Genomic DNA, 13,193 nt, shown 5'->3' on the forward strand with positions numbered 1-13,193 from the left:
GGATGAAGGTTAAGCTATTGTGAGAGCTGATACTGAGATGACTGTAGGAAAATATTACTTTAATTTATTTTGTTTCAAGAGATTTCACTCTATAAATTTGGACTGCCTTTTTTTTTTTTTTTTTTCAAATAGTTATCTCATTTGGTTGATTAACAGTGAATACAACTGTTATCTGCCAAGTGGTAGCTTAGAGAATACTACACTGGCTTTATTGTACTGCAGGTAATTAAATTCCATTAAAGTTTGTGGGCCTTTTCTTCAGGTGGTTGAAGTTTTAACAAACTGTCTGCTGCCTTTAGTGGGTTCGAGACTGCTGCCATCTTCTGTTTGTTCCTTATTTAAATTTATGTTTTCTAGGCAGCACAGCAAATAATTGAACTTCAGGAAGCAGCCCAAATAAACGCGGGACTGCAACCAACTAATCTGGGGAGGAACAACAGCTTACATGATATGAAGACTGTTGTCAAGACTTGGAGGAACAGGTTACCTATAGTGTCAGATGATTTATCCCACTGGAGCAGCATTTTCATGTGGAGACAGCATCATTACCAGGGTAAGTCTTGCCTGGTCCAGCATGCATTCATCATAGAATTTTCCAGACAATACATATTGTATTTGCAGGGATCCCTGTGGCAGGGAGGAATGATGAATCTGACTCCATGTTCTCAGAAGGCTAATTTATTATTTTATGATACTATATTATATTAAAAAATACTATACTGTACTATACTAAAGAATACAGATGCTACAGAATGTTAAAGGGAGAATAAAGAAAACTCATGACTCTCTCCAGTCCTGACACTGTCAGCTTGTCACTGATTGGCCAATGAGTGGAAACAACCCACAGCAGAATCCATTGAAACAATCACCTGTGGGTAAACAATCTCCAAACACATTCCACACATGAGCACAAACAGGAGAAGCAAATGAGATAACAGTTGTTTTCCTTTTTCTGAGGCTTCTTAGCTTCCCAGGAGAAAAATCCTGGGCGAAAGGATTTTTCAGAGCATGTGAATGCCACAAACACAAATTCTTGGTGGCTTGATTTTGAATTGTAGTTTCTATTCAATTTTCATTGCAGTTTTTGACTATCTTAATTCATCCCCATCTTAAGTCATGTGTGTTGCTGTGTAAGGCGCTGCTCTCTGTGTAATGGCAGGCATTTCACGTTGCCTTTCAGCCATTGTGACTGCCTATGAGAACAGCTCCCAGCACGACCCCAGCTCCAACAACGCCATGCTGGGCGTTCATGCCTCGGCCTCGGCCATCATCCAGTACGGGAAGATCGCGCGGAAGCAGGGGCTGGTCAACGTGGCCCTGGACATCCTGAGCCGCATCCACACCATCCCCACCGTGCCCATCGTGGACTGCTTCCAGAAGATCCGGCAGCAGGTCAAGTGCTACCTGCAGCTGGCTGGAGTCATGGGCAAAAATGAGTGCATGCAGGTAGGGCAGCTTTGTTCCTGCAGCTGTTGTTGGGACTCGTGGGGTTACAGGGGCTGTCAGATGCATTGATCTAAACAAGCTGCCTGTATCCAGAGCAGGGGCTGAGTTGCCTTGGCCACGTTATACCCTGCAGGGAGTGTTGTTTTGAGTCATGCTGTCAGTGCAAAGCAGTTAAGGCCCTCTGTGAACTGGGTACTGTGAATATATTAAAAATTAGCTGACCCAGAAGTAAAGTGGGAGTAGGTTTATTGAAATCTTACAAGATGGATAAATGGAAGGATTTTGAAAATGGCATTATTTGTAATGGGAAAAAACAGCACTGAGTGTCTGACTCATGAGTAGTAGATGCTGTCAAACTGAAGTAAAATTGTATGTGTTGAAAAGGAAAAGAAGTGATTTTAGGCAAAACCCACTGGCATGCGGTTGACCAGCAAATGAACCTTGTAATATAACATAAGTATAACATATACAAGATGGGAAGATAACCTGCTAAATGTTGTCTGTAATATTTGGTTTGCATAGGCCAGTGGAAACTTAAAATTGTCAGTCTGTATTTTTTAAAATCAAAATGAAATACTTGAGAGTCATGCTATTTAAATTTCAAAAGAATATTTTGGCTGTTGTTCTATAGCACTTTGATTTAACAAAGCATTCCCTTTTAAAAGACTTTTCTCACTAAGGCTTATTTAACAGGGTCTTGAAGTTATTGAATCAACCAACCTGAAGTACTTCACCAAGGAGATGACTGCAGAGTTTTATGCTTTAAAGGGAATGTTCTTGGCACAGATTAACAAGTGAGTATGCTGGCTGCAAGAGGCACTAATACACATCTGAAAAAAATGCAGTTGAAGTATTCAACACAGTATTTGAGCAGAAAAGCCATTCTCTATCTTTATACCAGCCTAAAATTTCTCACTGCTGTGGCAGAAAGTAAAAGTATCTGTGAGAGTTCCTTTGCAGTTTGGAGATGTAATGATTGGTCCTATATTGAAGCCTTTTAGGACAGAAGTAGTAATGGTTTTGCATTGCACTGAGAGGCATTTCACTATTCTGAGGAAGATCTCTCTTTAATTCAGTAAATAAATATCTCATCAGTCAAATTTTGTTTGGTGATGCCAAAAAGATCCCTTCAGATTTCAAGAGCACTTAGTGGGTATGGGATTTAATGACAATTTTGCTATGTGTTACATATGGGTGCAATAATTCTTTACCACTGCATTGTGGCCACTTATGGAATGAAATCCATCAGGTCTCAATCTGTACACTGCAACCTCACATAGCAATTCAAGTCAGGAAATTATGAATATCTTCTTCTCTGGATACAAGAGAGAATTTTAAATAGGCAGAATGCAATTACTTGGATGGAAAGTACAGTGGGCTTTTATATGGTCACTGGCTTAATTGTAGTTGAGATGTAAAGAGAAGAAAATGTGCCTCCCCCATATTGTTAAATTTTTAAAAATTCTTGCAGAGAATTGTCTCTGTTTCTTCAGGATAAAATGGATAAAGGTTTCTGTTTAAAAACGTGGTTCTGATGTACTTACAGTTTCTTAATCTTACCAAAAACCACACAAGCATTTTTAGCACTACAGTTGAGGTCAGGAATTTAGGAAGGTTTCAGTTAGGACCAGTGGCAGTGTTGAACCTGAAAATGGAACTGCTGATTGATTACCTGTGTGTCAACAAAACTGAAGTTAAAGGTCACCTCTGTTCCTGCATCCTCTTGTGCTGCCCATTGGCTGGGCAAGGTGATAGAAACCATTTAAAAAAATCACCTCAGCTGTCAAGAGTGATGGATTGTAGAGTGGGAGAAAGGAAAACGGACAGAGAAGTCCCTTTTTTTATAAAGGAGCAGTAGTGATACAAAGTCATCCATCAGGCTGCTGCTGGGCTGGTTCGCTTCAAACCTCATCCAGGGTGCAGGGAGCTTCTGAAAGCAAGGACATTAATGTAGCACAAAAAACTAACACGTGACACACAAAGCTGTTTTCCTTTTTAGAGTTATGCCTCAGTAGCTGGTTATTTTAATTTAGTATTATAATCCCCCAAGCTAATATTGTTATGTTAAAAATTTGTTTCAGTAATTAAAAAAAATGAGTCAGACAAGCATCATGTTACTTTGACATTGGTTATTTCAATGCTTATTCTGCAAGGGAGAAGTGAAGCTCTTTCTGTTAATAAAGAGTCTTGAAAAACTTTAAGTTTCTTCATTTTGATAGTGCTTATGTGAATTTTCTCATCCTTTATTTTTATGCCTAAGAAGTAGCATAAATTCAAGGGCTGTACATACATTGGGATGAATCATGCCAAATTTTGGACTTGTGTCACTTGAGGAAGCATGGAGAAAACCTCAGAAGTAACAAACAAATAATCTTTTGGTTACCCAGAACTGTGTAATTAACCTTCAAATTCCTTCACTTTTCCTGTTGAAAAAAAGAAACTTTTACACCTGTGGGGTGAGGAACTGACTGTTTCCAGAAAATGTTGATTGTAAAATTTTTCATGACTTCTCTGGAAAAGGAGTTAAGTGAGATGCATTCTTCTAAAAGATAACTTAAATAACGTCTTCCCAATGTTGCTTTACTCCTTTTTTTCCCAGTGGAGCAGCATGTTTAAATGATTTTGCTTTGTGTTATCACTTGCTCTTCTTTCTCCCAGTTTCACTGCTTGGGTTTCCACTGCAGTGCACTGGGAGGTTTTTTTTTCTTTTTTAAGGGGGTATGTTAATTTTTAACACTTATGAAACCGTTTTCATGATGAAGCATTTACTTTTGTTGGTGCTGAACTGCAAGGAAAGCAATGACAAAACAGTTGTAAGGGATCTTATTAGAGAACTTAACAAAAGTGTCACTGAGTATTAAGAAACTAATTGCTTGCCCTATCAGAAATCTGACTTACACTAGCAAACAGCTACTAAAATGATATAAAACTCATATTCCTGCTTGTCACCACGCAGGTCTGAAGAAGCAAACAAAGCTTTTTCTGCAGCTGTGCAAATGCACGACGTGCTGGTGAAAGCGTGGGCCATGTGGGGGGATTACCTGGAGAACATCTTTGTGAAGGAGAGGCAGCTTCACCTGGGGGTGTCTGCTATCACCTGCTACCTGCACGCCTGTCGCCACCAGAACGAGAGCAAATCCAGGAAATACTTAGCAAAGGTAAGGTCTGGGGGCTTAAAAAAGAATCAGAGCTCCATCCCCTTGGGAAATGCTGGGATGATGATCAGTGCTCAAGTTTTTGCAGTTAGAGGAAGGGTTACTGAGGGAAAGCTTTAATTTAAATGGAGGAGCTGTGTGTGGTTGCTCATAACTAATTTTGGGGTTTTTTATGTCAGTGGGATGTCTGGGCTTTCATTTGGATGTGGAACCTTTCTGTAGGAGGAAAAGGACAAATAACATCCAGCATTTCTACTACATAGTGTGGTGGAATACTTGCAAAAAGGCATCCTTTGGTGCTTTAAAAAGTAACATAGTATGAGGTCTGTTTATCATTAGTATGGATAAATGATATTGATGTTTACCTAAGTATTGCATTTTATTCCAGATGGGCCTTTTTTTAGAGTTTGACTCTGAAATTCAGCAAAATTTTGGCCAAAAAAACCCTATTTGTGTTGTATGTTTCTCAGTTTGGGGATATTTAATCTCACTCATGAAGAAAATGAAAAAATTGTACCAGACTAGGGAAGACAATCTGTTCTGACCATGAAACAAATGCAGAAAATATTGTTTCAGATTAAAGATGGCCTCAACAGCACTCTGAAGTTTATTATTCTCCCTGTCTGGTTGCATAATAGTTAATGATTTTTACTCAATACTTAATATATTTACATTTAAATTAAACTGGGAGTGGACAGTTAAAATAATTAAGAATACCCAGAGAAATAATCAAGTTCTTGTATCAAGGTTCATTTATCTGAGTTGTATGTTTTAGGTTCTATAAAATTGCCTAAATTTTTATCCACACCCCTAGCTGAAGAATTTCTGGAATGCAGTCATGTTCATTTGCTCTTTTCTGTCTTATTTCATACTAAGGAGTACACTTACATTTATTTTTTACATCCTTTAAATATTATTTCTGAGGGAAAAATAGCATTGGCCAGGCACAATGAATGTAAGTTCTTGTCTCTAAGGCAGCTTTAACACTTTAAAGGACTCCACAGTCCTATTAATAAAATATCTCTGCTTTTGTGCATTGTAACGATAGATGTGGCTTAAATTTAAGCACTGAGAGATCCTCTTGAAATTCTCTCCTAGGTTCTTTGGCTGCTGAGTTTTGATGATGATAAGAACACCTTGGCAGATGCAGTGGACAAGTATTGTATTGGTGTCCCACCCATCCAGTGGCTGGCCTGGATCCCACAGCTGCTGACGTGCCTGGTGGGCTCAGAGGGCAAACTCCTCCTCAACCTCATCAGTCAGGTACAAAAGAAAATCTCTAATTCCTTTTGATCTGTAATCTTCATCTGTGAGGTGACACATGAATATTTTTAAAGCAAATTACAAAAATGCCAGGCTTGAAAAATGGTATTGTTTGCAGCTGTTGGTGTGTTAAAAAATGGTAATTTCTGTCTTTAAGCAGGATATTTTAAATTTCAAAGTGAGTTTTACTTACTAAGATTAAATCCAGTGAAATTGTATCCTTATTTGCATGAGGCATTATAGCTCTCCCTGTGGAATTCTATTTAATATATTTTTGTGAATGATATAGAGCACATAAAATACATAGTTAAAAATGCTTGTAACATAGAAGTAAGGAATGGTTAGCTCTAGTAGCTAAGGGGCAAATTCTGTCTGGATGTGCTTAGGTGTTTGTTCATTCAGGTTGATATAAAACAGTTGTGAAGTCCCATTAATGCACAGGTGGCCATGGGAAGCTCTCACAATACCTGAATTCCAGGCCTGCACTGTCTACTGTTTCCTGGAAACTGGCACAGGACAACTGTTGTGCTGAATTCCTTACAGAACTCCTTTCTTTCCCTCCCCTCTTGGTTTTTGAGATATGGAATTACTGATCATGAAGGTCTCTTCCAGTTCAGGGTATTCTATGATTCTGTGAGATTGAGCTCCTTTTATCCTCTCCCCTGTCTTTACTTTTTCAGACCTCTAAGAATGTGAGTTTTTGTAGCTAGGGGATGTCCATTTGTGTTGGCATGGGTGTGCACAGCTCTAGATATGTCTGTGTGTGCAAGGGCACTCATGTTCCCTTCCCTCTCTCTTCATAAAATTTAATGTAACTTTGAAGAGACCATGCTGCCAAGCAGCTTAAGATGCCAAAGTAGTTAAGGCAAACTTTGATGGGTATGGCTTGGTACTGTCTGGCAACACCAGTGTGCTCTGTCTTCTGGCAGAAAATACTCATTTCATCACTTTGCAGACACTTTATTTGTTGAGATCTGTATAAAATTTGTAGAAGTGAGTGTTTGCTCAGAAGTCATACACTAGTTGGAGCTTAGACTTGTAAATATCACAGATACTCCTGTTTGTCTTACCTTTAAACTTCAGGTACATAGAAAATGTATGAAATCAAAAAATACCATACTTTCTGTGTTACTGTTTTAAAACTCCACAATTCTCTTCAAATAACTCTTGATATAGAGCATGAAGCATGTGTTTGTCAGGTTAGTGGTCTGTCATAAATACCAGATTACTGAATGCTTCCATCCCATTGCTATATTTCCACCACTTACCATATCCATTTGCATGGAGAAAGGATCTATGATTTAGTAAAATTGTGGCTGAAGAGGCTTCAAATGATGTCTTAAGATGTGCTCTACTGCAGGTAGTAGACACATGGTTTCTTTCCTTTAATAGATATGGAGATTTACAGATTTAAATGGGATGCTGAATGTCAACATCTCTTTAGGGTTGTTTTTTTTAATGGAAGCCATAAAATCCTGGTTTTATTTTTGGGTGCAGTTGGTATCCCCTTACATTAAGTGCCACAATTAGGTGGAGTAAAGTTACTCTCTAATGGGCTTTCTTATCAAGTATCGTGGGGCTTGCTGGGAATTGTGGCCTAATTTAAAGACTAACTGCTGTCATTATGTCTGTTTTTCTTCCATTATGCACATGAGTAAGATCTTTGAGCTGGCCCAGCTGGAGCTCTGACATTATGCTTCTTTCAGGTTTATTAGGCAATATGATCTGGAAACCCTAATTAGGTAATGTCTTAACAGTGTGTGCAGGGAGCTACCAATTCATCCTCTTCGGATTCCTGATACTGAAAGAATCTTTAATTTCCATAAGCTGTTATTTAACACAAGGAGCTGATTATTCCTGAATTGGACTCATTTACAAGAGAATCTGTCTGTGTTGATGTGATCTGTAGTCAGTATTCCTTAACTGAGAAATGTGTATCTCCAAATAGGTGGGAAGAGTCTATCCCCAGGCTGTTTATTTCCCTATCAGGACCCTCTATTTGACCTTGAAGATAGAACAGCGAGAGCGCTACAAGAGCGGTGAGTTTGGTCCTCATGGAATTGTTTGGGCTCTTTGTAACTTAATTGTTAGGTCAAGTTTCACTGGATATTACAGAGAAAACAGATTCTCTAGAAAACATACCAACTTAGCAAGGCTAAGGAAGAAAACTCTTGATAAGCCCTGCTTGCATTGATTTGTTTCTGTGGAGTTAAACCTGCAGATGGCTTGAGCTGGCTTGAATTTTCTTGTATAAAATACTCAGCAAGAGGAGCTCTGTCTCTTTCATTCTCATATCACTTTAATTATTGAGAATCACATGTTCTTTACTGGATGTTTTTCTTGATGAATTTGTGGAGAAGTAGAAAATTGGTTTATAAATACAGAATGTCACAATTTTCTAACATTCTCTTGGCCGATTTTCATTGGAAGCATGAACCATGCAACATTTAGTTTGTTTTCAAAGGAGCCACGCTTGAAAAAATTGTATCTCCATAATAACCTCTTATGGTGAATTTTCAATAAAAGGAGCATCTCAGATTACACCAGATAAAAGCAATGTTGGCTTTGAGAAATGTTTGGGAGATGGGGAAAGCATTCAGCAACTTGCACAACAACTCTTTTCCCAAGAACAAATCTCATCTGGAATAGTTATGTCAAATGATTCCTCAGAATTTCGTTGTTCTTTTGTCCCATATAATTTCCTGGGAGTCCTGGGAGAGCTACTTGAAGAACTCTCATTTCAGTTCTGTGTTCTTCATTACAAAGTACATTGTTTATTTATTTGCCCTTTCCATCTGGGAATTAGTTCACTAAACTTCTGTATAAAATTTGAAAGGGCACTAATTAAATAATGTTTTATTTTTGTTTGGGCACTCTTTTGCAGAAGGAGATGCCCATATACCCTCATAATTTACTCTTTTCCAGCAATAGTAAAATATTTCCCTGTAGGTTCTGCCAAAAAACACTGCTGGGTGGGTGGGTTATGTGAGTTAGTGGGGGTCATCTGATAAAGCAGAACTGCTTAATCACTGTCTGATGGACTTGTCATGCTAGAGATGGTTTGGGCTAAAAGACACAGACTGTGACAGTTTGTCTGTCGTTGGCATCAACATATTTATTCTTTAGTTATGTGTGAAAGGTCTCCCCAAAAGGGGAGGGAAAAAACTGCCCATAATTCAAATAATTTGATCCTATATGAAACAATGTCAGTTCCTTCAAGAGCACAGGTTGCTGATGTAAAAGCTACACCTCCTGTGTGTTTTTGAGGAGAGTTTATTTTGCTTTCATGTTGGGAAGTCTGTACCACTAAATAGCATTTGGTGCAGAGTTTTCTCTAAAAAACCCCAATTTTCTTCCTAAAAAAATTCTTTCTGAAACTCAGTAAGGAATACATAATTAATATTTAATGTAAATCTCTAGCCAGTTCTTGGAACAATTTATTTCATTTCAAACAGACACCTATCAAGTTCATGAAAGGTCATTCTTATTTCCTTTTTAATGCTCACTTTCCAGATTCAGGGCAACAGCAGCCAAGTTCAGTTGGAAATCAGTCCCACTCTGCCTCAGACCCCGGGCCCATCAGAGCCACTGCCCCAATGTGGAGATGCAGCAGGATCATGCACATGCAGAGGGAATTGCATCCAACCCTTCTGTCCTCTCTGGAAGGCATTGTGGATCAGATGGTCTGGTTCAGAGAGAACTGGCATGAGGAGGTATTTGGCTTCAATGCACCTTCAATGTATGGATCATCTAAGGGAAAGTTAACTGCAAAATATTTACCCAGAATTAATTTTAAACATCAAAGCATAACTGTTTGTTTTGATTAATAAACTGATGTTTGTAGAGCTGACTGTTCTGATTGGAGTTTCAGGATCTTGGTTATTTCTGGAAGCAGTACAGGGGTTTTGCAGAACTGTTAATATGGTGAATGCCTCTAGGATTTAAGCTGTTGCTCGTACTAACTGAAAATGTATATTCTAACACTGAGTCTCAGAGATACCAGTTTTCTTCTTCATCTGGTGGTCTGTGACAGGTGGTGATTATTACCTGAAATTTGCATTGCAACAGAGAGCAGATGGACCTGCCACTCTGCTGTTCCTTGCCTCTCAAAGTGTTGGACTGCGGTTCTGTCTGCCTAGCACAGTGTTTATTTGAAGGTTTCCTCATATCACCTTTTTTCATATATCTCAAAATGTGAAATCTAAAAGTTACCTGCTGTTGAAAGAGCAAGTTGTCCTTTGCGAGGCAGCATTTCCCCTGCTCAGTTTGTTGTTTGCAATGCTGATGAAATTCAGTGTTGTCATTCTGATTGACCCTCTGATGAAGTTTAGGAGTAGAGTTTTAAGCGGATGTTTCTGAGAGCATAATTCTACTTTGTAAAATGCAGTGGGAATGAGTATTTGGTGTCAAATCAGAAGGCCTGATCTTCCTGACTGTTCTGTTTTTTCTGTTTTTCATTCTTAGGTGCTCAGACAACTGCAGCAGGGTTTGGCAAAGTGCTACTCCGTTGCCTTTGAGAAAAGTGGAGCCGTTTCAGATGCCAAAATCACTCCTCATACACTGAATTTTGTCAAGAAGTTAGTCAGCACCTTTGGAGTAGGTCTTGAAAATGTCTCTAATGTGTCCACCATGTTTTCTAGTGCAGCCTCAGAGTCACTGGCTAGGAGAGCACAGGCAACAGCTCAAGACCCCGTATTCCAGAAGTTAAAAGGCCAATTTACAACAGGTAAATGTTTAAATTGTGCTTTTAATCTCAAGAAAATTTCCCCCCACAGTTCAGCTGTAAAGGGCATTCTGTTTTTTTTATTCCAATATCTTTCCTGAGAGAAAATTTAGAAAATGGCACTTTTCTGTCATTCAGCAAACCTGAAGTAGTCTTGTTCCTGTCTTTTGTGCAGCAACAAATGTAATTCAAGTGGAAAACAGACATCAACCTAGAGAATAAATATATTGTTGTATTTTTATTATTGAAAACTGTGGTTTGATCATATATGTGTTTAAAGATAAATTAGATTACTTCAGTGTAATGCTTTTGCAATTTGAACAGAACTGCTGGCTGTATGTGAGGAACAATAATGATCTCTGTCTCTCTGTGATGCCAGAATTTAATGAAATTTTCACCCCAGAACTCCAAACTGATGATTTTATGTGAAGTCTTTCAAAACAGCCTACTTCTGATGAGTAAGATTACTTTAGTGTTTTGGGTAACTAGATTATAAAAATTCCATTAACCAAATTTACATCATTGGTAAATTGAATCAATAACTTTAATCAGATCTAATAAAAAAAGATACTTAAGGGAAGTAGCTTTTTTGCTTCATTCATTTTCTCTTAATCAGTGGTTACATTTTTGAGTATCTGATCTTGATTTGAAATTCTAAGAAAAGCTTGTTGACAAGCTTGATTTGTTTGGTGAAACGTGTTAAGGCCACGTAGCTCGTACATGACAAAGTGACACTGATTGGCATCAGTGTTTTGGGTTGCCAGGATTCTGAGTTTTGCATAAATTCCTTGGCTTTTCTTTAAACATAGATGAGAGTGTTTGACAAGTGGACTTGGGGTGTTTTTTCAAGCATTTTGCTGATAATACTGTGGGAGTAAGGGAACTGATGGGAATCCTGTGAAAGTAACTGAGTTGTAGAAGTGACCTACATATCTCGTGCATGCCATGCATTGCACGATGTCCTTTCTCAGGCACAGCAGTTGCATGACAGCAGATAATGAAAGTCCTGAACCATATGATTAAATTCTTACTGGATGAAGTGTACTAGGGAGGGAAATGGAAGTAGATTACTTTGTGTGTCTTTAATGGGAGCACACAGGGGGAAAAAAAAAATCATTGGATAATGATTAATGGGTGAAATTTCACCAGTCCAAGTGCTGGATTCTGTACCTGGAACAGAGGAATCATGGCAGGTACAGGTGTAAATGGGGAGAGGAGAGGAGCCCTGGATCAGGGATCTGGGGATGGTTGTTGTAGATCCCTTCCAGCTGAAATGCTCTACATTAAATACAACTTTGGACTTGATTGTGATTTTTAATAATGGTTTATAGTCTTTACATTGCAACAGTGGTACAGCCGCTAATTTATTGCTGTGAGTGTTGTTGCTGTGCTTGGTTGGATTTGAGTTATTTTTGGTCTGTCACACTAGCTCCTACTTCCTTTCCTGTGACCATCAGAGACCTCTGGGGTTTCCAAGGTGTAAAGGAACAGTAAATACAGTGCCAGACTACAGTCTGCAATATCTAAAGTAATATTTCAAAACATTTCTAGAGAAACATTTAAGAAAGTTTAATTACGATTCGGTTACAGCTTTTAGTTAAAAAGTGGAGAGGGTTTCCAGTATTTTTTATGCCGTTTTTATTTTTTGCATATCTTTGTGATATATAAATGGCTGTTAAGGTTTTCAGATGTTCTCTCTTAATTAAAGCATTATATGGAACACCATATAAACCGAAGTATGACATAGGCCTGGTCATAAAAATCATATAAAGTCATCAAATGCAAAGTGTTTCTTAGTAAACTTCAGTTAAGTAACAGTAATTACTTTCTTTTTTTTTTGAAGATTTCATGTTTTATTTTTCAAGTACAATGAAATATGAATGTCTGCAGGATACATATAATTATTTTGCTTAGTGCTGGATTAGATTTTATTTTAATCTATTACTTTCAGTGTTTAAATTTACAAATTAAATGTGGGAAAACAAAAGAAATGAAACCAATCAGCTTACTTAATAATTTCTGTAATCTAATTCGTTATGTAGAAAATGAAAATTAGTTTTTTATTGATTTTACAATAACAGTAAAATATATGTAAATAACTGAATAGGATTGTAATTGCTGTACTGAAGATTGCAAGAGTTTTTTTAACATTACAAGAAACCAATTGTAGGATGTGCCTGATGTGTCCTTCTGTCACACCACAATGTTCACGTTTGTTTTTCCTGTTCTCAGTACCAGTTGCATTTGAATGATGGACAGATAATTACAGTGGTTGCCTTTCATTTCAAAAGTGTCCAAGCTAAGGAGCTGTCTTGGAGTAAACTTTTGGTCAATTATTCCCAGATTAATTTTGACAGCTATGGTTTATAGACACTTTCAGCAGGGTTTGGTGGCATAATCATTTCCATCAACATCAGAGTTGTATTTTGATTCCTGTTTGGAGCCACTGGAGACTCTCACACCATTACTTATATTCTGAATTCTTTGTAGCAGTTGGGACTGTTAGAGCTGTGATAGGTCATCTTTATCTATCCTAATGTTATATTATAAAAACAAATTTTACTTTGAATTTTTTTTTCTAGAACTTCAAATGCATAGTTCTTTGA

General features: G+C 37.9%; 1 protein-coding gene across 2 annotated transcripts in view; it reads left to right on the plus strand.

Moving 5' to 3' along the window:
• LOC119706882 (transformation/transcription domain associated protein) overlaps window positions 1-13,193 on the plus strand; it is a 76,196-nt gene that overhangs the window by 51,775 nt on the left and 11,228 nt on the right. For both annotated transcript variants that reach the window (XM_038151071.1, XM_038151072.1), the window contains exons 59-66: window positions 358-553; window positions 1,181-1,446; window positions 2,140-2,240; window positions 4,403-4,604; window positions 5,700-5,864; window positions 7,813-7,903; window positions 9,378-9,577; window positions 10,329-10,590. In XM_038151071.1, coding sequence (XP_038006999.1) covers window positions 358-553; window positions 1,181-1,446; window positions 2,140-2,240; window positions 4,403-4,604; window positions 5,700-5,864; window positions 7,813-7,903; window positions 9,378-9,577; window positions 10,329-10,590 — 1,483 coding nt within the window. The remainder of the gene's footprint in view (window positions 1-357; window positions 554-1,180; window positions 1,447-2,139; window positions 2,241-4,402; window positions 4,605-5,699; window positions 5,865-7,812; window positions 7,904-9,377; window positions 9,578-10,328; window positions 10,591-13,193) is intronic.

This window comes from Motacilla alba, chromosome 14 (assembly GCF_015832195.1).
Source record: "Motacilla alba alba isolate MOTALB_02 chromosome 14, Motacilla_alba_V1.0_pri, whole genome shotgun sequence".
NCBI lineage: Eukaryota > Metazoa > Chordata > Aves > Passeriformes > Motacillidae > Motacilla > Motacilla alba.